Source organism: Mustela nigripes, chromosome 2 (genome assembly GCF_022355385.1).
Source record: "Mustela nigripes isolate SB6536 chromosome 2, MUSNIG.SB6536, whole genome shotgun sequence".
Taxonomy (NCBI): Eukaryota; Metazoa; Chordata; class Mammalia; order Carnivora; family Mustelidae; genus Mustela; species Mustela nigripes.
This window is the reverse complement of record NC_081558.1, coordinates 15242290-15268727: the sequence shown is the minus strand read 5'-3', so window position 1 is coordinate 15268727 and position 26438 is coordinate 15242290. Positions and strand designations below refer to the sequence as shown.

The 26438-nt window shown below is 43.5% G+C and overlaps 1 protein-coding gene and 1 pseudogene across 1 annotated transcript in view; one reads left to right on the top strand and one right to left on the bottom strand.

Annotated features, from left to right (window-relative positions):
- Positions 1 to 26438, bottom strand: part of KIF15 (kinesin family member 15) — a 71116-nt gene that overhangs the window by 8278 nt on the left and 36400 nt on the right. The window contains exons 14-30 of the mRNA XM_059389534.1: positions 25759 to 25936; positions 23513 to 23654; positions 21669 to 21810; positions 17354 to 17551; positions 16177 to 16284; positions 15644 to 15749; positions 14349 to 14514; positions 11709 to 11859; positions 11457 to 11542; positions 10426 to 10495; positions 9969 to 10055; positions 8819 to 8923; positions 7386 to 7508; positions 3253 to 3399; positions 2587 to 2688; positions 2125 to 2289; positions 153 to 259 (exon numbers count right to left, since the gene is read on the bottom strand). Of these exons, the coding sequence (XP_059245517.1) occupies positions 153 to 259; positions 2125 to 2289; positions 2587 to 2688; positions 3253 to 3399; positions 7386 to 7508; positions 8819 to 8923; positions 9969 to 10055; positions 10426 to 10495; positions 11457 to 11542; positions 11709 to 11859; positions 14349 to 14514; positions 15644 to 15749; positions 16177 to 16284; positions 17354 to 17551; positions 21669 to 21810; positions 23513 to 23654; positions 25759 to 25936 (2183 nt within the window). The remainder of the gene's footprint in view (positions 1 to 152; positions 260 to 2124; positions 2290 to 2586; positions 2689 to 3252; positions 3400 to 7385; positions 7509 to 8818; positions 8924 to 9968; positions 10056 to 10425; positions 10496 to 11456; positions 11543 to 11708; positions 11860 to 14348; positions 14515 to 15643; positions 15750 to 16176; positions 16285 to 17353; positions 17552 to 21668; positions 21811 to 23512; positions 23655 to 25758; positions 25937 to 26438) is intronic.
- On the top strand, positions 18615 to 19547 carry LOC132009767 (glyceraldehyde-3-phosphate dehydrogenase-like; annotated as a pseudogene).

The window sequence follows — 26438 nt, the reverse complement described above, 5'->3', positions numbered from 1 at the left end:
TGCCCTCATCAAACCCAACTCAGCCAACGGGGCATCCCCTGGACTAGCGGCGAACGCTGAGCCCGCCGGGAAACCGAGCCCAGCCGCTTCCCCCTAGCCACACCCAGACAGGCCAAGATTTAGCTCATAGGGTTCCGGCAGCTCTTTCTCACCTGTTCTTTTCCCTTTCCAGATCATCTAGCTGACTCTGCAGAAGCCAGTTCCTCTCTCGTAACTGCTCGGCTTCTGTGCGGAGGCTGTCCATTTCACACAACTGCTCCTGGGAAGACAGCAAATCCCATTTTTTCAGAAAACACGTAGGCGGCATGATTTTGCTCCCCAAGGCCACACACGAGACACAAACGCCTAAGCGAACCTCGTCCTATGCACAGAACACTGCACGGGGTGTCGCTGGCTGAAAAGGAGACTGGGACGAGCTCTTGGGGACCTGGAATGGTGACTCATTTTCATACCCACGGTGTGTTAAATACAGTTTCTTATCAGTATCACATAATTCATTAAAATCCCTTAATGAGAAAACATGTTCAAAAGTCTAGTCTAAAAAAAAAAAAATCTAGTCTACTTTGGTAAATGTTCTACTTGATTCTACTTAATAAATCCTAATTTTAAAGAAACTGATATAGGGAATATAGTCAATAATACAGTAATAACGTTGTCTGGCGACAGACAGCAGCTACACCTGTGGTGAGCACAGCGTAATGGATGCAAATGTGAAATCACTATGTTGTACGGAGGGTCCAACCGATGTGTCCACAGCCCACCACTCAAAATCCTTAGTGAACGCCCAGTTGAAAATCACGAGCATTAACCGTCCGAAGAAATAAATACTTGTCTGCAGGGACTGTCCTTTCTCCTTTGCTTCTACTTGTCCATTGTTTGATTTCTTTCTTTCTTTCTTTTTTTTTTTTTTTAATTTTATTTACTTATTTGACAGAAAGAGAGAGACAGCAAGAGAGGGAACACATGCAGGGACAGTGGGAGAGGGAGAAACAGGCTTCCTGCAGAGCTGGGAACCCGATGCGGGGCTCGATCCCAGGACCCTGGAATCATGACCTGAGCCGAAGGCAGACACTTAACAACAGAGCCACCCAGGTGCCCCTTTTATTTGATTTCTTTTAACCTGACCCAATTTCTTCTGAGTTCTAATATCATGCCAACTGGGCAACAGCCACATTCCTGGGATAGCGGCCTATTGGGAGCGGCCCTAAATAAAAAAAGCCAGGAATGATCTCCTCCATGAGGAACAAAACTCAAGAGAGATGCTGTCTTCGTGCACGTTCTGCCACTGGGTTACAGTAAGTTTAATTTTGTTCCTGAACAAAAACTCACTACAGAGCAATGGCCTCACAGGCTGACCGTGATCTCGTATGAAGCACCATATCCGCTCTACCCACACCTCCCCGCAGCTACACACCACCCACCCAGGCGCTCCTCCACATACCTCCCGCCCCTCAACACTCCTCTAAACACACTCCCCCCCCACATGTAATCACCACACTCCCAAGTCCCTGGGTAGAACCCAAAACAAACCAAAACCAGAAGGAAATTTAAAGGAAGGGCAAACAAGAAGAGAGTATTTTTAACTATCACAGACAAAAGCAAATCTAATACAGGAAGAATGCCTACAAATTATTAAGGAGAAGGGCGACAGTAGAAAGATGGGCAAAGGCCATCTGAAGATGCTCCATCTTACTCCTAGTAAGAAAAATACAAATTTAAAACTATTGAGCGAGCATGCCTTAGCCATGAAACTGGCAAGGATCTGATTCAGGCAGCACTGGGATCAGAGCAACTGGTAAGGCCCGGGGTGGATACCATCATAAAAACCAAACAGGCTGTCAAATAAATAAATAAAATATTAAAAAAAAAAAAACCAAACGGGCGGGGAGACAATGGTTCCAGTCGTGGTGACACATGGGAACCTGGCTACAGTGGCAGTCGCCCGAGACGGTCAACTAGGCAGGGTCAAGGCAGCAGGGGGAGGCAGGCTTTTCTGTGTACCCTTCAGTTCTGCGACTTTTGAATTTTGTATCAGTAAACACAAAGATATTATTTTACTTATTTATTTTGGATACTGTTTATATTTTAAAGATTGGGTTTATGGGGAAAAAATCACGCAGTTACCTTTATTCTGAGGATTTCAGCATTTTTGACCTCTCTATCTTCGTTTAGCTTTGTTACAAGGTGTTGCAGGGAAATCTTAGAGGCTCTTCCATCTTCTATCTCTTGTTCTTGTGTTTCCAGGAGTTTTGCCAAATGTGTTTGAAAGTGAGGCGGTGTTTTAGGGCTCTATGAAAAAATTAAATTTCATCCGAATACTCAGTTAAGTGAGGTTTGATAAAGATTTCATTGTAAATGTATATACCAGGCACACGGAAAACACTCAGCTGTTTAGCTTGTTGTCCTAATTCCTGTCCAAGTAAAACAAATAAAAACACCGGTGCTTTTTTATTAAGTAAAAAGCAGAAAAGGTGTTGGTGAAAATCTTTCTATTAAAAAAAAAAAAAAAAAATGAAGTAATTTCCAAACGTTTATCACTCACGAAACTTCATTCTTCCCACAACACACCCTTTCTCTGACAAACACCTGCGGATACTCGGCAGCAGAATCCATCACGTGTTCGAGCTGTCTCATTTTGAAGTTATATTCACTCTTTTTCTGTTCTACTTCCTCCTTCTTCTGGTTCAGCTGGGAGAATTGAACAGAGGTGAGATGATGTGTTAGAAAATCACACAGGGCCCATGGTCCTGTTAAGAACAGACGAGCTGCCCGAGGTAGGAGCGTACAGATGTCATGTTATTTTGTCAGGACTTCCATAATAATCTGAAACGCAGTAAGGTATTAAAAGCAACCCAGACCACAGCAGTGTTTGCAGCTATAAACAATGCCCCTGCCGCTCGTGGCTGTGGGCCTTGGTTGCTGTTCTGACCCTCTCGTCTGCTGCTCTCTCACAAACTTCACAGTGTTTAAAAAAACTTGAAGCTTCACAGGTAATCAAGGGTCATCGAGGAAAATAAAATACAAAACAGCAGCTAGCAGAGAGGACAAGAGTCAGCCATAGCCTTGCCCCAGAGGTCAGAACGCGCTGGTGCAGGTCAGGGGGCCGGGGGTGACCAGATAGGCAGCCAAGCAAGTCAGGACCCACGGAAGCAGGCGTCGTTCAGAGCCCGCGGCGCAGCGGGCCCTCCTCAGCGCCCGACGGGCCCCGCCTTTCTGTTTACCGGGTCAAGGCGCCAAGGCCGCCGATCTCACCTCGTGCTGAAGTTCTTGGATCAGGGCCTCCTTCCTGCTCATCTCCTCCTGCGCGGACTGCAGCAGCTCCGAGTGCTTCTTCGAGGCTTCCGTGAGCATGTTGAGCTGCTCGGTGGCGTGGGCCAGGTCCTCGCAGAGCATATCCCTCTGTCAGGGGACAAGCCCCACAAAGGAAGAGTCCCCTCTTAACTGGATGCTCCACTGAGGATTTGCAAATCACCCCAACGGGCAATTTTACAAGGTTAAGAAAGTTTTAAGAACTTTTACTTTTTTGCGGGGGTGGGGAGCTTATGTGCGAATCCTTTCCAAAGCAAACCAAGCAGTTAATATTGACGGGAACGGGTCTGAAGAGAAACAGTACAGGAGATTCATACAGGTATCCCTGTTGGGCTTTGATTGCATTCTCCCCCTTTCCCCTGACATTGAACCCTTCCCCTCACCCCCAGGATCTCAAAGTTGATCGCTTTTCCCTTAGGAGGACTCCACAGGTCTCTACCTTACCTGCTGTCTGACCAACTGACTCTAGTCGTTTATACACTGGAGGGTAAGAGCTGTAAAGATGAGGGGTACCTGGGTGGCTCACTTGGTTAAGAGACTGCCTTCAGCTCAGATTATGATCCTGAAGTCCCGGGATCAAGTCCCGAGTCCCAGTGGGGAGTCTGCTTCTCCCTCTGACCCTCCCCATTCCCATGCTCTCCCTCTCCTTCTCATTCTCTCTCTCTCTCAAAAACAAACAAACAAAACACCATAAAATAAAATAAAATCTTAAAAAAAAAAAAAAAAAGACGACTGCCCCTCCACCAGTTGGGGGAGGGCATGGGCAGTCCCCAGACACTGAGACATGGTCATAGGCCATCGCAGTTTCGGGGGAGTAGCATGATGGGAAGGAGCAGGAAGAACTGGGAGTCCTGTGGGTTGCGTACATAATCCCTATGTACAAAGCATGCAGTCCCTTCCAGGTTAAGAGCAGATCTGCTTACTCTAACTTTCCAAATGTGCATGTTATGTGTACATATGTATATTAACTTATATAACTACATATGAATTAACATGTACAGTTTAGAGAATACATATATAGGATATATGTTATATACATGTCACATACGAAAGTAATGTATATGTGTGTACATATGTAAATATGACAAGTGTACGTGGGAAAAATGTGGATATATCAGGTACATGTGCACATACACAGACACCTGATGTACTACACTTTTCCATGTATTCACTCTTCTATTTTTTTTTCTTAAAGATTTTTATTTATTTGACAGAGAGAGAGAGAGAGAGATCACAAGCAGGTAGAGAGGGGAAAGCAGGCTTTCCACCGAGCAGAGAGCCCGATGTGGGAACTGATCCCTGAGATCATGACCCGAGCCGAAGGCAGAGGCTCAACCCACTGAGCCTCCCAGGCGCCCCTGCAAGCTCTGTAATTCGAGGTTTTTTTTTTTACTTTAGCAAGGTTTATTCCTCCCGGGGGAGCAGGTCATGCACCTTCCCGTCTCCCTTTCCCCGCAGGGGTGTGTCTATCCTTTTGTGCATCTTCGGACTCCTAAGAGCTCTTGTATGGATTAAGGCAAGGACCCCTTTGTCCTCAGGTGTAAATACTTCAGCTAATGAAGCCGGGAGATTCGGAAAGAGGGGATGTGACTGACTGTGGGGTGAGTTCCACTCGAGTCTAAGATACTTCAATATGTAGAGTCACCCTTTCTTTAAGGAAGGAAGAGAAAGAGAGACACGAGGAGCCAAAGGGAGTAAGGAAGGGCTTTTCGGTGAGTCATACTGAGCGCACACCATGCAGCTACCCCCACTCACACAGCCGGGCTCCCCTTCTCACTCTGGTGACAGGCAGTGGCCAACGGAAGATTTAGTCCCCATTGTCTACTCTGTACAAGACCTTTGGGTGTGGCTTTTGTATGCCAACTTTTCTTTTCTTTTAAATTTTTCTCTTTCTTTTTTTAGTTGACCCTGTGTATGAACTTTTCAACTAGCCTCCTAAAACCACTGCCAGCTCCCGAGGACTGAGCACTCACGAGCTGCCTGGCAGTGGCCTCAGCGCTCTCCGCGTATGACCCCGTCTCATCTTCTCCTCTTACGCACGAGGCAGTATTTGGTATCTCTGCTCCAGGGATGTGATGAATGAGGCACAGAGGGAAATGTAACTTTCACAGGGTCACAGAGCCAGGATGCAGACTCCCAAGCAGTCCAACTCCACAGCCCGTGCCCTCACCAGCTTATTACTTGTCTTCTCTTCCTTTGACCTGGATTTCACCTGCCTGTTTCATTGTATTTATTCTTTTAAAGATTTAACTTATTTATTTGACAGAGGGAAAGAAAGAGCAGAAGTAGGGAGACAGAGGGAGAGGGAGAAGCAGGCTCCCTGCTCAGGGAGCCCAATGTGGGGCTCGATCCCAGGACCCTGGGATCATGACCTGAGCTGAAGGCAGTGGCTTAACAGACTGAGCCACTCAGGCGCCCCAACCTGCCTGTTTCAATCTCCTTGCATTGTATGTGCATTAGCAGCTGCAAGTCCCTTCTGGGGTACAGGAGGATATAAGTACAAATTACTGGGTATATGGGCTTTGGATATCTACCCCCACCGGTCTTCAAAGCTCAAAACTAGTGTATGCAAAATGTATTTCACTAACTTGCCCTAGGCCTCTATTAGTCCAACCCAGGGGTACACAGAACCATCTTCAGCCACCGTGGCTGGAGCCCTCGGTGCCCACTCTGATAGCTCCTGCCACCACAGCACCCTTCCTACGGACACCAGCAACTGTCAGCAGTACTTAGGAGGCACAGCTCAGTTTTAGCTCGGCCCTCTATCCCCACCAACACTTCTGGGCCTGATTCCTACAGCTTTGGTCTGGGCTAAAGTCTATCCCGCCCTGGCCCGGGCCTTATCGCCTTTGGCCTGACCTAAATTCTATGCCACCCTAGTTTCCTAAAAGATACAGCCGACACTTGAGGCCCTCCGTGATAGACTCCCCGCCTCCAGCCGGACATGCCCCACCGCCCCCCGTGCTGGAGATGCTCCAACTCCACAAACCCCCACAGCTGCCAAGCTTCCCTCCCTCAGCCAAGTTCTGCAAAAAATCTTATCTCCTCTGAGAAGTGTTCTGGAATTCTCCAAGCATCAACACTTCCTTCCTTCCCTTCCTGTGCTCCCAGGTCATTGATTACATCTAAATACATCTAACTCTTAAGCTAGATGGCATGTTTGGAGGTAGGTAACAGTGTTTCAGTCATTCCTCTGTTCCCAAATGCCAGGCAAGGATGTACGGTAGGTGGGCTCAATAGATATCTAGTGAGGTTTTTTTCATGGATAGCATAGTTTAGCAAGAAAACTTTATTTTTCTTCTCTTTTTTGGTTTTCTAAAGATGTTATTTATTTATTTGACAGAGAGAGCAAGCGAGCACAAGCCGGGGGGCTGGAAAGAAGGAGAGGGAGAAGACAGCCCGCTGAGCAAGGAGCCTAATGTGGGCGGGGCTCGATCCCAGGATGCTGGGATCATGACCCGAGTTGAAGGCAGCCGCTTAAGGACTGAACCACCCAGGTGCCCCGAAAACTTAATTTCCAAAGCAACCACAGAGCAATATACTCAGTGGGTTACCATCCATGTAAAAAAAGGAAAACTAAATGTATATGAGACTTGCCTAAAATATCTCTGGAAGCATACATGAAAGATATGCTGCTTTACATAATTTGAATTTTGAACCATGTGACAGTACGGCTTAATACTAAAAAAGAAAAATTTATGCTTACAACCAAAAAATAAAAACTACTTTAACGAAAACACAAGAGGCAAGCCTGAGGTTAACCTGTTACCCAGCTCGTTCCCTGCTCCCTGCTGCCGCCACCCCTACCAAGGACACACAGCTTTGCTCCCCTTCGGGAAGAGGGTCAGTTCTAGGAGCTTTCCAGGTGTCAGCACAAATGAGTGAAAATCAATCAACTGGATAAAATAGAACAATTTTAATGTTACCTGTTAAAGGCCTAACCCTAGGGAAAATGTCTCTATGACTTACTCCTTTAAAAAGCTCTCTAGTTTTTTACGAATAGCCTCCCCACACACATGCACATATAGACATCAACGAGTGAAGAAGCAAAAAAGTCAGGGTGTGTCAACATCTACCTCTATGTCCTCAGAGAGGATTCTCAGTCTCAGGGCTTCTTTCAGATCCAGAATCTCCACTTCCTGTTTCTTAATCAACACTTTGCACTCGTCCTTTTCAGCCAAAGCAGAGTTATATTTGCACTGCAAAAAGAAACTTATGATACAAAGAGCTATCTGCTTTACTATGTTTATATATATATATATATATATAAGATTTTATTTATTTATTTGAGAGAAAGGAAGAGCAGAAGCAGTGGGAGGAGGTGAGCGAGAGGGACAGACTGACTCCCGGCTGAGCAGGGAGCCAGACACGGGGCTCGATCCCAGGACCCTGAGATTACCCCCAAAGGCACAGGCAGATGGTTGACTGAGCCACCCAGGCGCCCCTATTGTGCTTATTTTTAGATGAAAATAACAAGAAGAGGGCACCTGGATGGCTCAGTAGGTTAACGCCTCTGCCTTCGGCTCGGGTCATGGTCCCAGGGTCCTGGGATCAAGCCCCGAGATGGGCTCTTTGCTCAACGGGAAGCCTGCTTCCTCCTCTCTCTCTTTCTGCCTGCCTCTCCACCTATGTGATCTTTCTCTCTGTCAAATAAATGGATAAAATATTAAAAAAATAATAATAATAATAACAAGAAGGAGTCAGATCTCCAAGGTGATGATGAGATTACCACAAATCATTCAATAAGTACTTGTTGGATGAAGGGATGTGAAAAGACATCAAAAAGTCCAATAGCTACGTGAAAACACATCCAGGTTTTTGGTTTTGTTTTTGTATTTTTGGTAATCTCCACACCCACCGAGGAGCTTGAACTCACCACCCCAGGACCAAGAGTCCCACGCTCCACTGACTGAGCCAGCTCAGCACCCGGTCTTATCACATTTTTATCAGGACACTGCCTTTTGCAAACAAATGTGGAGAATAGCAAGCTCCCTTTGTAGCAGACTAATGAGGAATGTGGACAAAAAACCGTCACCTTGACCTGACCTGAGGAGGAAGCACCAACATTCCCCCTAGATATGCGAAAGGGAAAGTAGTTACTTGATGAAAGTAGTTACTTGAGGGGGTCAAAAAGTCCAACAGTGGAAAAAAGTCACTATATATGAGCGTCTCTGAACTTAAAATGTGTCACTGTTTTTTCTTGAAGCAATTAAGGAACACCACATACCCTTCACTCCCACAGACCAGGGTCAGTCCGTTCCTCATGAAGGGTTCCCACCTGGTACACACAGCTCCTGGGTCAGGGCAATCCCGGGCCATAGCCCATGGCGCCTCCCAGAGGCACACAGGGCCATAGTAAACTCTCTGCTGAGGGCTGCAAAGCCAAAAACCTGTGGAACTTGAGTAGCTCTGAACCGATTTGACCATAGAACTCTGTTTTCTGGTGAAGCGTTTGTTAAACTCTTGAGGAGTCTGTGAAGTGTGGTATCTCATTGGCGGCAGAACTTACACTTAAGTCCTTCAGTTCTTGCTTCAGGGTGTCTATGGTTTCGGTTTTCTCACAGACCACTGCTCTCAGCTCCTGGACCTGGATCATGAGGTCAGCTACAACTTCCTGACAAGGACAGAAACAGCATCTTCATAACCAAAAACATTAAGGACATTAAAACAACAAATAGTTTGTCTTTCCTAATGACAATAAGAGAAATCAAATTTATTTTAGCAAAATATGTCACCTATATTATTTAAGTTTGTATTTTAATGGCTTTATTCTTTTTTTTTTTTTTTTTTTTTTAAAGATTTTATTTATTTATTTGACAGAGAGAAATCACAAGTAGATGGAGAGGCAGGCAGAGAGAGAGAGGGAAGCAGGCTCTCCGCTGAGCAGAGAGCCCGATGCGGGACTCGATCCCAGGACTCTGAGATCATGACCTGAGCCGAAGGCAGCGGCTTAACCCACTGAGCCACCCAGGCGCCCCTAATGGCTTTATTCTATTTTACTGAATCATTTGCTTTAGTTTTTCTGAATGAATTAGAGGAAGGTATATAATGAATTTACACGTAACTTTACACTTGGACCTACATATTTTGTTTACTTTTCTGGTGAAAATAAACAGCAGGGATTTGACAGTTTGCATTACAGGACTCAGAACCAAGAAGAAAGAGTCCTACTAACAGCATCCTAGTTAAAAGGGGAAGAATGTATTTCAGACACAGTACCATCAGAAGGGACAAAACGATTTGCTCTTGCAGTGACAGGGAGAATTAACTTAAATAGAAGACCTCCTTCTCTGGCAATCTCAGAAGATGAACAAGGCCTAAGTGTCTACGAAAAGCTAGCTGCCGGGTGCCTGGGTGGCTCAGTGGGTTAAGCCGCTGCCTTCGGCTCAGGTCATGATCCCAGGGTCCTGGGATCGAGTCCCGTATCGGGCTCTCTGCTCAGCGGGGGGCCTGCTTCCCTCTCTCTCTCTCTCTCTGCCTGCCTCTCTGTCTACTTGTGATCTCTCTCTGTCAAATAAATAAATTAAAAAAAAAAAAATCTTTAAAAAAAAAAAAAAAAAAAAAGCTAGCTGCCAGTCACCCCAGAGGTAGGAGTCTGGACCATTAAGGCATCACTCATAAAGACAATGCACAGGGATGCAGCTTGGGCCTCTGCCAACCTTGTCAGCATCTCTAGACTTCTCCAGAGAACGGATTAGTTTCTCTGTAGCACATAAACTCTCTTCCAGATTCTGTACTTTTGCCATCTGTGGGGGAAAAACAATTATTTTATTTATATTTTTAGAAAAAGAATTAAATCACAAAGTTAACCACACACACATAGGGGGAAAAAAAAAGGAGATGCAATCTGTTTTTCACATTATACAGTGTTCCCTAGGATAACACTCGAAAAGGAAAAGCTGGGTTAAAAGGCCATACCAACAACGTATGATTATAGCTATTTAGGAATTAGAAAAACAAGAGTTCAAAAATAATACAACCAAGCAACAAGTCCTTTTTATTACCAATTTTCGACAGCTGGCAGCTGAAATCACGTTTCTAACACACCTCTTCTGACACCAGGAAGAGAAGAAGTTACAGACCTCCAGTGCTGGACTTAGAGCACAACTCACTCACCTGCTGCTCACACTTGGCCATCTCTTTCTGTTTCTCCTGACGCACGACCTCAAGGACTTCTAAGATTTCTCTGGAAGGAAAGAATGATCTTTTTCACTCATGACTTCTTCCAAGGGAAACAGGAACCCGTGTGTTGTACAGAAGAGATTGGATGAACTGCAAGGGAACTCTGTGTGGCACACACCTGGGGAGAGGTGGTGTGTTCCAGCACGAGTCAGGCGTCTACCCGTTTCTTCAACGACTATTAAGGGAGATCCCATCTTTGAGCTATGAGTTTCTTTTTCTTCAGAGCACTTACGACTTGTGGACCTAAGCACTTGTTTATTACCTATCTCTCTCTGCTAGAATGTAAAACTCATGCGGACGGGGATATATTGCTTACTGTCTTACCTCTAAAGAAATGTTCTGGCATTTACCAGAATAGTGCCTGGTTTATTGGGAGATCACCTAGTATATGAGCAAAGACTAAACGTTAGCTGTCTCCCAACTAGGATGTATGCCCACTAGATGTTTAAACCCCTGTATCCCCAGGCCTAGAGGATAATCTGAGTCATATTAAGAACTCTACAAGTATCTATTGAATAAACAAATGCAATTTCTTCTCACTCGAGTAATGATCACCCTATTGGCTGAGGCCAAGAGACTGACAGATATCACCAAGGGAAGAACTGAAGAGAAAGGGGGAAGACAGACAATGGCATTCACATTAAGAGATCAGGAGAAACAGAAGAGCTAGAAAAGAACAGTAGAAACAGAAATAAAAATCAGCCCCCCCCATTCCACTTACAAAATTACTGTGATTTATTTAGAGAAGGCCCTAAGTTCTGGTCACCACCAACTGCTACTCGTTTCAAGCTTACTGAGTAAGTTTCTCTTTATACCCTCTTATACAAAAGAATCTGATATTCATTTTAGAATGGTTAAAAAGATAACTTTACAGGGTAGTAGCAATAAAAAAAAAAATAAACTCAAGTTAATGTTGTAATAAACGATACTCCAGTCAACTAACAGAAAAGATAAATAACACTCACTTAGAACTGTTCTCTTTATCTTCTTCAAATTGTAATAATAATTTGTTATTGCGTTCTTTTTCTGCCTCAAAAAGCTCCACCAAATTCTAAAAGACAACAGTCATATCAGATTTTAAATAATTGTTACTAGCAACGTGTAGTCAACAAGACGGGAAGTTAGGAAGAGGTCAAAACAGGCCTCGCCCTGCACTCCAGGCAACAATCACACATCCAGGACAAAAGCACCAATAACCAATACCCTTCTTAACTTACATTCAGATCAGATTTCAGAGTTTCATTTTCTTTTTTGCAGTTTTGGAGGTTTTTTGAAAGTTGGTCAATTTCAAACTTCATTACTTCTTGTAAGTTGTCATAGGAATCCTGTAGGCAGGCTTTGCTCTCAAGAAGCTTTTCATTTTCTAATCTTTATCAGGAAAACATTTTTACAATGGTAAATATAAACAGTGAATGCAGCTCTGCTAGTCAGATTATCAGCAGTTCCAGTTCTCCCATCTACAGACCATTCCCAATTTACAGAAGCCCTGACAGGTGTAAATTCCTCGTGAACTTGTGTGGAGTGTCCACAGTGCACAAACACAGAAGACACACCGGATCCACAGAGCAGTGTGACGGGGATGGAAGAGATAGGGTGGGCATGTTAGCCTGTAGCTGTCTACCTCCTCATTCCTCCTTCCGTGGTCTCAAGTGGACAGGCAGAAATGATGGGCAGGTAGGATTACGCATTCATTTTAGGGGGTTCGGGACTGAACCCTCCCTCATGTAAGCTGGGGACTGGCCATTAAGCTGATAGCTCATCTCCATCTATTTATCACATATTCTCTCAACTCTAGGAAGATTTTAAGATGGCAAACCCGGCTTTGATTTGAACAAGAGAGTAAACCCCCTCAGACTCTCTTAAATCATATATTATTTCCTGCTTTCTAGGTTCTCACCCCCTCGTTCCTCTCTGCACAGGCTGTGATGCACCCAAACAGCCAGAGCTCAGCCAAGAACTCGTAAACAATGAACCTGACTTTGCACCATCCAAAACAGATGTCCCAGCTTACACATAGGTCATTAGACAGGGATCTATCTGCTTTACCAACCGGAAGCAGGGCAGAAGCAGCAAGTTACAAAGTGGTATAAATCAGCTGCTAAGACAGACATACAGACAAGAGACAGGAGGGAGGGAGAATGTGTGTGTTTATGATACAAACTGTATATATAAAGCAGCCAAATGATTCAAGAAACACAGTGGTATCGTGCTATTTCATGTAGAGGCCTTCTCAGTGCCTGGAGAGCCACAGAGTACAAGCCGCCCACAGAGTGATGCACTTGGTGTCAAGCCTGAGACACTGAGAAAAATTAAGTTATATCTTATTTAAACAGTGTGGAAATGCTCCCAGTTTTTAAGACAGAATTTAAGTACACAGTTCAGATACAGTGACTTCTTAACATTTTAGATCTAGTTCAACTGACATAGAAACATGAGGAAATGAAAATCCAGTGAGATTAGTGACCTTTAAAAAAAATAAATCACAAAAAATTAATTTACAACAGAGCCAAGATGAGAGTCAGGGACTCAGATGTTAAAAACAAATGCCATGTGTCAGAAAAAATTACATCGCACCACAGATGACAAACGGCCACTTGCCAGAGCCTTGGTGTTGGAGAAAGAGCGCGGGCAGTGGAGGGCACGCTGCCTTGGCACACACCTCTGTCCTATGGGGAAGGAGTCATTCGCATGGCACGGATGGGATTTTCAGAGGATGCGAACAGATTTTTATAAGAACGCTCTCAATTTTGAGAATGCTATGTTCAACTTTTTTTTTTTTAATATTTTATTTATTTGACAGACAGAGACCACAAGTAGGCAGAGAGGCAGGCAGAGAGAGGGGGGGAAGAAGGCTCCCCGCTGAGCAGAGAGCCCAACTCAGGGCCCGATCCCAGGACCCTGGGATCATGACCTGAGCTGAAGACAGAGGCTTTAACCCACTGAGCCACCCAGGCACCCCTATGCTCAACTTTTTAAAGCCACACCGGGCAGGCCCAGCAAAAACATGTCAACAGATGGATATGGTCTCAGATCTCATGTTTTCTTCCTCTATTTTAATTCCTTATGTATGCAGATTGAAATCTTTGCCACATATCTCATGCTCACTGTATCACATGTCAGATGTCCACTATTAAATTATGGCCACAGACCCATGAGATGGCATCAAAAACACAAAATGGTTTTACAAAAAGTTGAAATGAGCAAGAAAAAGAACAGTAAAAACAAACAACTTACATCTGTCACCCCTTTGTTTCAAGGTTACCAGCCCTGACTCCCACCAGCCTCTGGCGAGTCACTGTGGACAACAGTGACAGCTACTGATCCGGTCAGACTTGTACTGCCCCTACCTCCAGGAAGAGCGTACCTTTCCCTCTGGAAAAGGCTCATCACCTATGTTGGGCCTACGCCACGTCAAACCCTTGATGAGTGACTGGTCCATAAGCAGATGACTCCAGCAAGAGCAATTCTGATTTTCCCTGGGATTGATACACAGCTTCTGGGCGAGAAAATTTCATTGCTGGGTGAGGCAATCTGTTCCCTGTCACGTAAAGGCGGGCCCTCAACAGCAGGACAGAATAAGGGCAACATACTGAGGCAGGCAGAGCAGGGACGGAGAGAGGGAGAGATAGAGACAGAGACAGACAGAGACAGAGACAACGTGCACTGACAATATCTTTTGAGACTCAATCTAGTTTGTTCCCGAAATCCAAATCACCTCTAGGCCTCCTCAGTATTGTGCGCCAGTAATTTACTTTTTTGCTCAACTAGTTTGGGTTGGGTTTGCAGCACCTGCATGGCAAGCAGGCCTGGGCTGCAGGCCAACCAGGCAAGGGGACACCGTCACAGAACAACTCTACCTGACACTGTCCAGTTGTAGCTGCACGTGCGTGTGTCGGTCAGAAAGGCTACTCAGTTCCTTCTCCTGACTCTCTCTGAATGAACTATACTCCAGTTTCACAGAAGACAGCTCCTTGTCTGCAGAATGAAGAACGACTCGCAGGTCATGCACCTCACTTTTCAAGACTAAAAAACAAACAAAACAAATACTCAACAGGTTTCTTTACATCAAAAAAATTTTTTTTTCAAACAGAGTAGGCAAATAAGTTCAAAGGGTATCTTCACACAAAGAGCAAAAACAAGTTGAAGAGACCAATTTTAAGTTAAGATGTTAAACAGCCAAGTGGTTGGTTCCGAGGAACATGGTGATTATTTCCTTCCCTCCCTCTTAGGATTTTTGATGCATTTCTATGAAAAAGGGAAGAGTTAACATCTGTCTCTGATTTGCAGGTCACCTGACTGTTCTATGCTTCTCCCGTGGCACATGCATGAAAACTCAACATAAGGGAAAGAAATCAAGAGACTTAGCATATTTTAAGTGACCTGATCTTACTTATTGAAAACTCCTTGGTAATATACTTCTCGAAATGGGTTAAATGCTTCTGGTCTTCTAAGGAAACTCCAACTGGAGGTAAAATTAGGTAGCTCTTTAGAGCAAAGGAAACACAACAGCTGTCTTTTGTCGGCTCTATTATAAACTGCTGCAAACACTGATGATAGAAGAAATACACTGAAATAACTGGGAATCAAGTGATACTCCCACCTTTATGGATATGTACAAATATCTAATTTATGCTCTATTTTGTTACTATCAAAACATTAGTCATCTTATGATTTCAAGACACTTCATTTTCAAAGCAGTATTAAAACTTTCAGCCAACAGTTCAATCACTTGTTTGTGAGCTGTTCTGGTGCAAATTCCCCTTTATGATATATGACAATTACTTACCACTGTCATGCAGACTCAAGTTAAAACAAACAAACTCTAATTAAAAACAAACAAAAGTACTAGGGTGCCTGGGTGGCTCAGGTCGTGAACCCAGGATCCTGGGATCAAGCCCCGCATCAGGCTCTCTGCTCAGCAGGGAGTCTGCTTCTCCACCCCCCACTCCCAGCCTGCCTCTCTGCCTACTTGTGATTTCTTTCTTTGTCAAATAAATAAAATCTTTTAAAAAAATGAAATAAAAAATAAAAAACAAAAGCAAACAAAAAAACAGGGGCACCAAAAACACAGGGGCAAGATTTATTCATAGGAATCAAAAGATACTGAGTTAATGGTATTCAGATCCCAAAGCTCCCACTTGTTCGAACTTACAGTCATTTTTAGTCTGAGTGTCCCGAAGCTGCATTTCAAGGGCATTCAACTGTGAGAGATGCTCTTGCTGCTGTCTGACCCAGTCAGTTCTTTCTGATGAGAAAAGCTTTGAGAAAAAGATAAATTTACTGGAAAAGGAACACTGGCATGCTAAGATACACTCCAAATCATTACCCATGCCTCTGTTTTAAAAATCTAGTTTAAGGTCTCTGATAGGAGAAAACTGGCCATTGCCATGAATTAAAGTGAGGATGACCATCAAAGGGAAGGATCACTGTAAGTAATCACTGGGCCGTCCATCTTGTCTCGTTCCGAGCTAACGACAAGGCGCCTCTGCGCTATCGACAATGGGAAGCTAGAATTCAGACTAGGGGTGTGTGTGTCATCCTCGGAGCAGTGTGTGAAGTGACACAATAAAGAATACAACTCAAATAAGCATTGACAAAGGCTCTGCCAAGTCACTTTCATCTCGCGATACTGTCGCTTTGAGGGTTTGGCTCATGTGTTTCCTGGGGCTGTGCTCTGGGTCTCACCTCCTGTGACTGCAAGGAATGGTGTTCCAGTTTGTCAATGTGCTGCTGAAGCTTGACGTTCTTATGCTCTTCCTCATCCAGCTTTGCTTGAAGGGCAGTCATCTGCTCCTGCAGCAACACAAACACTTCTTAATGGAACTCTCAAACATTCCACTGTCTCTTCTGCATTAGAAGAACAAAAAATAGGGGTGCCTGGGTGGCTCAGTCGGTTAAGCGTCTGCCTTCGGCTCAGGTCATGATCTCAGGATCCTGGGATCGAGCCCTGCATTGGGCTCCCTGCTCAGCAAGAACCCTGCTTCTCCCTCTCCCACTCCCCCTGCTCGTGTTCCCTCTCTGGCTGAGTCTCTCTGTCATAAATAAATAAAATCTTAAAAAAAAAAAAAATTTAAACCTCACATGGACAAAGATATCAAAGGCCACTCTGGGGTCAGAAAACAATTTCAAAAGACTGCACTAATGACTTCTCATGTCTCAGAATTACACTGTGGTCCGTCAAAGTGGAGAATTTGAAACACAAAGGGAAAAGGTGATTAAAATTAAATGGGTTCAGTCCTAGAGCCATCCTGAGACTTCTAAGGCTGCATGTGACTGACTTCACCAGAATGCTCTCCAGGCCTTGGAAGGGACAAAGTTTTGGAATCTGAGGGTGGTCTGGCTCACTCTAAGTTTCACTAGACAGCAGAAAAACGTTTAAAAAAAGAAAAAAAGAAAGAAAGAAATCCAAATAAATAAATAAATCACCAAATAAATAAATAAGTCACCAGAACTCTAGGATAAGCACACTTCAAATGTTCTTTCAAATATACCAAAAACTGTCGGAAATTTGATCTATAAGATTCTCTCCATTATTTTCATTTTCTTTAGCACATACAGTACTGTGCCATATCAACCAGTTCTGGAACCTGAAGCTGGTGGCAGGCTGGTCTCTTCATATGTTAGAGACCCTATAGCCTGAGGAGGTTATAGTGTGGGACTTGCTAAATCCTGCAAATGACGAGAGCAAAAGCAGGCTGATAGTGAGGCCATGGGCTTTCACACCCCCATATTTAGAAACACAGTTTTAATACTACATAGCTTTGAACACTACAAATGACAGAGTTGAAATGGTAAGGGAAGTCTGTTTTCAATGAACGTCTAATGACTCATGTTTTCGCAAACCAAAAAAAACAAACATTACCTGCACCATTCTAAGCTCTTCAGAAATGGCCTCAAAAGCTTGTTCATTCATCTCAGGTGGAACTGGCTCGTTCAAGATATTATCATCTAACTCGCTGGAACTCTGAGTACCCGCAGGGCCAAAGTTCCCTACTTCAGGGCTTAATTTTGACACCGGTCGAGACCAAAGTTGATAAGCCTTGGTTGGTGTAGTTATAATCTGTAACAAAAAGCAATTATGAAACAGCATTAGCACATGTGAACAAAAGAGCAAAAGTATTTACTAATTGTGTGAACGGAAAGGATAAAATTGAAATTCTAATCATCAAAAGAGTATCCTCAAGAGGCAGCTGAGAAATGACTAAGTTGAAACAAATATAGCAATTTAATGTGGTCTCAAGCAAAATTCTAGTAAGATTGTTAAAACTGAAACTTAATAAGCTGATTCCAAAGTTCAAACAAAGAATAAAAGTTCAAGGAAAGACAATTAAAAATTTAGGAAGACTTCCCTGACCCACATAAAAATACATTACAAGGGTACAGTCATTAAAACAGTGATCAGCATAGTTAAATAGGACACTCGAAGAAAATACAGAGAAAAAGTGATTTATATGTGGAAAGTTCAAATTAGCGAGAAAAACAAGGACTATTCAAAGTTAAATCTCTATGTATTAGCATTCAGAAAATAAAAAGGCAGGGGCATCAGGGTGGCTCAGTCGTTAAGCCTCTGCCTTCAGCTCAGGTCATGATCCCAGAGTCCTGGGATAGAGCCCTGCATTTGGCTCCCTGCTTGGTGGGGATTTTATCTCTCCTTCTCCCACTCCCCCTGCTTCTGTTCGCTCCCTCTCTAATAAATAAATAAAATACTTTAAAAAGTAAAAAGGCAGATGAACTAAACATCTCAATGTAAAAAGAAAATTATAAAAGTAGTTTAAGAAGTAGAATATATTGGGGCGCCTGGGTGGCTCAATGGGTTAAGCCTCTGCCTTCGGCTCAGGTCATGATCACAGGGTCCTGGGATCGAGCCCCACATCGGGCTCTCTGCACAGCGGGGAGCCTGCCTCCTCCTCTCTCTCTGCCTGCCTCTCTGCCTACTTGTGATCTCTCTCTTCCTGTTGAATAAATAAATAAAATCTTAAAAAAAAAAAGAAGTAGAATATATTGATGATCTTGAGATTGTCTTTGAAAATACATAAAAAAGAGGCTCTCTGCTCCTCCCCATTCGACAGACAGTCTGCATCTCTGGTGTAGTTCCAGCTGCGTCCCCAAGACATGATGACATGATGGCGGAGGTCGGAGTAAACAGATTCAGCGTATTGGGCACCTGGTCACCAGGGCTGCTTTTAACTCTGGCATAGTGGATACTGTTGCCGTTAAGGACTGCTTCATTGACCTCAACTACATGGTCTACAAGTTCCAGTATGATTCCACCCATGGCAAATTCCACAGCACAGTCCAGGCTGAGAACAGGAAACTTGTCATCAATGGAATGTCCATCTCCATCTTCCAGGAGTGAGATTCCGCCAACATCAAAAGGGGTGATGCTAGTGCTGAGCATGTTGTGGAGTCCACTGGGGTCTCCACCACCATGGAGAAGCCTGGGGTTCACTTGGAGGGTAGGGACGGGGGGATGGTCATCATCTTTGCCCCTTCTGATGATGCCCCCATGTTTGTGATGGATGTGAACCATGAGAAGTATGAAAGCTCCCTCAAGATGGTTGGCAATGCCTCCTGTACCACCATATGCTTGGCCCCACTGGCCAAGGTCATCCATGACAACCATGGCATGGTAGAGGAACTCATGACCTCAGTCCATGCCACACTGTCACCATGACGTCTATGGATAGCCCCTCTGGCAAGCTGTGGCGTGATGGCCAAGGGGCTGCCCAGAACATTATCCCTGCTTCTACTGGCGCTGCCAAGGCTGTAGGCAAGGTCATCCCTGGGCAGAATACGAAGCTCACTGGCATGGCCTTCCATGTCCCTATCCGCAACTTGTCAATCATGGATCTGACCTGCTGCCTGGAGAAAGCTGCCAAATACAATGACATCAAGAAGGCGGTGATGCAGGCATCAAAGTGCCCCCTCAAGGGCATCCTGGGCTCCACTGAGGATCAGGTTTGCCCTGCAACATTAACAGTGACACCCACTCTATCATCTTTAATGCTGGGGCTGGCATAGTCCTCAGTGACCTCTTTGTTAAGCTCATTTCCTAGTATGACAATGAATTTGGCTCCAACAACTGGGTGGTGGATCTTATGGTCCAGATGGGCCTCCAAGGAGTAAGAGCCATCTAGACCACCAGCCCGAGAGACAAGAGGAAGAGAGCCCTCAGCTGCTGGGGAATCCTTGCCCCAACTCATCGCCCAATACACTGAGCATCTCCCAACCTCTACCCAATTTCCACCCCAGACTAACTGAGAAGGATAGGGTCTTGGGGAGCTCTATCTTGTACCATCGATGAAGTCTACTATACCCAAAAAATTTTAAAAAAAGGTAGAAGAGGAATAAACCTGGCTATATCAAAATTTTAAAAACTCTGTATAACAAAAGTATCACATACAAAGATAAAAGACAAGCAACATTATGGCAGTAGCATGGCAGAGTATGTTGGCAGTAGTATATGACATACAAGAGAGTAACATGTTAAAAACTACAACCAGAAGACAAAACAACCAGTAAGAAAACGGACTCTTCTTTTTTCTCACAGAAAAGGATATACACAAATGGACAGTGATCATAGATGTGCGACCTCATCAGAAAGAAAGGAAATGAGAAATAAAATCTTCAAAAGATACCATTTCCACCCATCATACTGTCATACATTAAAGAGGGAGACAACACCAGTTCCGGGGGCTGGCACTGGGCAGTGAGTGCTCCCATACCTCCCGGGAGAGCACATAGCACAGACACCTGGCAGGCAGGACCCCAGTGCTGAGACATCAGATGATGACCACGCCTTCACAGACTCTCCCCAAAGAACATTCACACTGGCAACCACCTATACAAGCCAGGGGTTGTCCAAAACATGGAAACCTAGATTTAAAATGAGGTAGAGTTCTACGTACTATGTAATATGGGAAGACCCGAGGCATATCCTAGAGTTAACAAAAGCCCACTACAGAGTAACATATGTAGGATGATTCCATTTACATTTAAAAACAAAAGCTCAGCTAAAAATCTATGAAATAACTCTCCATTATTTTCCCAGTCCCTACATATATACTGTACAAAACTGCCAAGCAAGGATGCCTGGGTGGTTCAGCCGGTTAAGCATCTGCCGTTGGCTGAGGTCACGATCCCAGGGTCCTGGGATCAAATCCCGCATCGGGTTCCTTGCTCAGCAGAGAGCTGGCTCCTTCCTCTTACTGCTCCTCCCTCTGCCTGCTGCCCACCCACTTGTGTTCTCTCTCTCTCGCTGACAAATAAATAAAATCTTAAAATTTTAAAAAAAACCTGCTAAGTAAAAATATTCCCAAACAGAACAAATTACCCACCACGGATGGGGCGTGAAGGACTACATTAGAACCAGATTGGCAGCAGTGCTCAAAATGACCTTGAACTGAAACTTACATATGTATGTATATCTCTTTTAAACAAGAAAAATGTATTCATAAAGTACTCTCATGTAACTGAGAATGAACAATAGCTCTGAACTGCTATGCTGCTCTTGGTAAAACTTTTAATCACTTAGATCTTATTTGCTGACCTAGAAGTGGAAGCAGCAGGACCAGCCTGCCACACACGCTTCAAGCTCTCCAATTCCACTGTGCTAAGGGGTTACAGACACAGGATGAGAAAACATTTGGCCATGTTCCACAGTTAATTTAAAATAATTTCCGACACAGATTTTTTAAAGGCCATCATTTTTAGAGAGCAAAGAAAAAAATTCTACTTTTGTTTTAAAAAACTGCATTTTCTAGTTTAAATAAATGGTAATACATCCATACAACAGATTCCTGTTCAGCTGTCAGAAAACAAAAAAAAAAAAAAGGAGGTAAAGTTCTTTTTTTCCCCCTGTAGTCATGGGACAAACTTAGAAAGAGAAAAGACAAAAACAGAAAAACCCAGGTGTAGAATGTTTTGTATAATATGCTACCACCATGGGCACCTGGGTGGATCAGTGGCTTAAGTTGCTGCCTTCGGCTCAGGTCATGATCTCAGGGTCCTGGGATTAAGCCCCACATCGGGCTCTCTGCTCAGCAGGGAGCCTGCTTCCCCCCCTCTCTCTGCCTTACTGCCCTGCCTACTTGTGATCTCTCTGAAGCAAATAGATAAATAAAATATTTAAAATAAATAAATAAAAATTAAAAAAAGAATTGCTTCAGACCACCTACCTTAAGCGTTTCAGCATGAATTTTATTCAGCTGAGAAACTTCTTGTCGCTTGTAGGCTTTTGTTGCTTCCAAAAGGTTTTCAAGATTAAGATTTGCTTTTTGCAAAGACTGAAGCTCTGATTCCAATTCTAGCTGCTTTTTCCTAAGGGATATTTAAAAATTGAGTATTTCAGGTAATAAGTAATGTCATACACTTGTAGAGTACTTAACACTTTAAACTCTCACATAACTTGCTATTTATCCCTTTAAATCTAAGATATTCTCAAATTATTACCCTCAATTTCCATTTGGGTAATATTTGGCTATAAGAATTAACTACAGTATAAAGTATATGACTAATAAATGGTAGACCTCCAATTCAAAAACACTAATAGTCTGTGATGATACCACAAATGGCATGTTATTTTTTTTTTAAAAGATTTTATTTATTTATTTGACAGAGAGAGATCACAAGTAGGCAGAGAGGCAGGCAGAGGGGGAGGGAGAAGCAGGGTCCCCGTGGAGCAGAGAGCCAGATACGGGGCTTGATCCCAGGACCCTGGGATCATGACCTGAGCAGAAGGCAGAGGCTTTAACCCACTGAGCCACCCAGGCACCCCGGCATGTTATTTTTAAAATAAACACCTTCTGGGGTGCCTGGGTGTCTCAGTCAAGTGAGTGTCAACTCTTGCTTTCAGCTCAGGTCATGAAATCAGTCGTGAGATTGAGCCCTGAACTGGGCTCCATGCTCATGCTCCCTGCTTAGGATTCTCTCTCTTCTTGTGCCCTTTACCCCCATGTGTGCTCTGTCTCTCTCTAAAATAAATAAATCTTTTTAAAAATGTAAAAAATAAAATAAATACTTCTTTCTATTTTAGAATAGCATAATCTTAATTATACTATGAATGTAGCTTATCTTTTGTTTTTTTTTTTTTACACAAGGAACATTAAGAATATTAACCTGTAATTTCTAAAAATTCTGATTCAATTCATAACAACATTGATTTAAATTTGGTAAACAGATACGGATGTATTCATGAAAACATCTGTATCGGGGGTCTGGGTGGCTCAGTGGGTTAAGCCTCTGCCTTTGGCTCAGGTCATGATCTAAGGGTCCTGGGATCGAGCCCTGTATCGGGCACTCCACTCAGCAGGGAGCCTGTTTCCCCCCACTCCCTGCCTGTCTCTCTGCCTACTTGTGATCTCTGTTTGTCAAAAAAATAAATAAAACATTTAAGAAGAAAGGACTAAAAAAAAAAAAAAAAACATCTATATCATCTAGTTCATTAGATATATTAAGGAGCTTTTTCTTCATGTCAAAACAAGGTAGTTGCTATATGAGAATTAATATTTAACATAAAATGCTCAATCAAATGGTCACTGTTAGGAGCGCCTCGGTGGCTCAGTCATTTAGCATCTGCCTTCGGCTCAGGTCAAGATCCCAGCGTCCTGGGATCGAGTCCTGCATCAGGCTCCCTGATCTGCAGGAAGCCTGCTTCACCCTCTCCCACTCCCTTACTTGTGTTCCCTCTCTCGCTGTGTCTCTGTCAAGAAATAAATAAAACCTTTAAAAATAAATAAATAAATAGTCAGTGTTAAACGCTAAAATAAATCCACATTAAAAAATACTGAGACAGGGGCGCCTGGATGGCTCAGTGGGTTAAGCCTCTGCCTTCGGCTCAGGTCATGATCCCAGGATCCTGGGATCGAGCCCCGCATCGGGCTCTCTGCTCAACAGGGAGCCTGCTTCCTCCTCTTTCTCTGCCTGCCTGTCTGCCTGCTTGTGATCTCTGTCAAATAAATAAATAAAATCTTAAAAAAGAAATATTAAGACAGGTAAGCATGAACGTGGATTTATACTTTACCTCGTTAGTTCTTTGTATTCTTCATATTCTTGCTTCGAATTATTCAGCTCTGTCTGAATTTGCAAGAGTTGTGCTTTCAGCTTCTCGGTGTTCACTAATGAACATGGCTCCTTTGGAGCTTTAGGAGAAAATCCTTGTTGACCTGGTAATAAGGAAACAACTTAGTCTTTGAAAGAGAAAGAAAAGAACCTGCTTTCTAAGTTCTCTGCTGGGTATTAATTTCGAAGCAACGAAGGGAAAATGAGAGATGGATTGGAAAGGGGACCCCAAAGAACAAGAGCCTGTAACTCAGCCGGAGATAAGACACAATGTAGTGTGTCAAAGAGTGCTGGAAGTTGTTTCTGAGAAGCTGAGAAGCCCCAGGATGTAGGGGCATATTGAAGGCAAGACCTTTGCCATCGGGAGAAAGGGAAAACCATGAAGTACAGCACGCATCAGGCCGCTGAGATGTCAGCAGGCCAGTACTGCAGAAATTCGTGCTAATGGATAAAGTGAACAGTCAATAAATTACCCAGGAAAGGAACTAAAGAGCAAAGGCTATACGTTGAAAGAGCTTGGGGTCATCTAACTGGTGGGAAATATTTTCAGGGATTGCTTAGGACCAGATGGATATGTTGAAGAGAGTTCTGACAAGTTCCACTGTGGGAAAACATTGTGTAAAGTTGTTTAGAGAATGATCTTTGTTAAGAAGATGGTGGGTTCTGGATATTGCATGCAACTGATGAATCATTGAACTCCACCTCTGAAACTAATAATATATTATGTGTTAGTTAATTGAATTGAAATAAAATTTTAAAAATAAATTAATTTTTAAAAATGATGATGGGATCAAGAAATGACTGTTAGTATCTTTCAAAGGCAGTAAGTCAAGGAATTATTTGAGGTCAAAATGGCCAACAAAATACAGACCACTGTAGGGAAAAATAGCTGAAATAATACGCAAAACCTGATCTTAACTTTGCATCTAAAATCAGTCTCTTCACAACCAAATTTTATTCTTTTATTGAGTCATAACAGAGTGGAAGAAGACTTGAAAAATGAAAAATTTTAAATGGACACAAACAGGCTTTGTTGCAATTGCAGAATGAGATTACGGTGTTCTCAATTTTGATCTGAAATGACAAAGGCTGAGATGGAATCTGATGAAAGCCCACTCTGAGAGTGGGGCAAACACAAACTTTGTTGCCAAGTCCCAGGCCATTAACACCAGTAGCTGCCCAATGTGTAAGTGAGATTTGATGCCAACTAAACCACTTTTCACAGAGCAAAAGCAGACAGAAATAATGTAGAACTACCAGTGCATGCTGGCCAGTGTAGAACTAACAGGGTCTGGCCGGCACCCACCACCTCAGGACACAAGCACCGAGCTGGGATCAGGAGTCTGACCTACAGACGCCTCTCACACTGTATAGACCTTAGCCAGACAGGTAAACATCATCCACTTGACAATCACCGGTGTTCATTAGTTAAACACTTTTATTTTATTTTATTTTTTTTAAGATTTTATTTATTTATTTGACAGAGAGAGATCACAAGTAGGCAGAGAGGCAGGCAGAGAGTGAGAGAGAGGGAAGCAGGCTCCTTGCTGAGCAGAGAGCCCGATGTGCGACTCGATCCCAGGACCCTGAGATCATGACCTGAGCCGAAGGCAGCGGCTTAACCCACTGAGCCACCCAGGTGCCCCAGTTAAACACTTTTAATTTCAGATAGTTAAAGCAGGAAAAATTTCATTTAATAAAAATTAGAGAAATATCTGAATCAAACTTTTAGCAACCAAAAAGAACCATAATAAGTATTTCGTTGATAACGTCTCTTAGCCTGCGTAACTCAATACTACGAGATTTATGAGAAAAGAGTTTGGAAAACGCCTTTTGGTAACATAAAAGCCTAAGTATGTACATAAGAAATTAGCACACTCGGGGGGCGGGGGAGCCTGAGTGACTCAGTTGGTTAAGCGTCTGCCTTCAGTTCAGGTCATGATCCCAGGGTCTGGGGATCTAGCTCTGCATCCAGCTCCCTGCTCAGCAGGAAGCCTGCTTCTCCATCTCCCTCTGCTGCTCCCCCTGCTTGTGCTCTCTCTTTCTGTCAAATGAATAAATACAATCTTAAAGAAAAAAAAAGAAATTAGCATACTAGGTCTTGAGGCCAAAAGGAAGACCCTACCGGTGAGACAATAAAATGCTTTTTCAACAGCATCCCCCCTCACCACGTCCCTAGAAGACATGCAGACAACAATCATTTCTTACCCTTGTCCTTTTTCTCTGTGCCAGATATTTCAGAGAAAGCTTTTTCTAGTACAGCAATGGTCTGGGCATCCATTTCTTGGGCTCTTTTCACAGGCTCTAATAATCTCAATCTTCTGTTCTCCTCCCTGAGGGAATGGTTTTCCATTGCATATTTTGCAACTCTGGGATGGTGTTCTATCTGTGACATAGAACAATTAGAGATTTACAGACAGACAGACATTTCCTCAATAACCAATCTTGCCGCCAAGCCATTTGGAAACGTTAGGAATGCTGCACGCTCTGTGGACAGTGGTCCGCCGCAAGGGCTGTGGACAGCAACCTGGCAGTTGTGACCACACGGAGCATGTGCGTAGCCTACGACGCCATTATTCCGTGTCTGGGCCTGTGCCTTGAAATTTTCACCCAGGCATGGGCTCATAGGGAAAAACGTGCAAGAGTGTACACTGTGGCCGACTCTTCATGCAAACGGGGCTGTTGACATTAACACACTGTAGCAAAGAAGGATACGCTCTATCGACCAGGAAGCCACCTCCTCCAAAATATATTAAGTGAAAGACACAGCAGAAAAGTACGTACACAAAGTTGCCTTTTGTGTTGAAAATGATTATAAAAGTAAAAATATCCATATTAGTTTGTATATGCATTAAAAAGCCTCAGAAAAGTACAAAAGTCAGAAACAG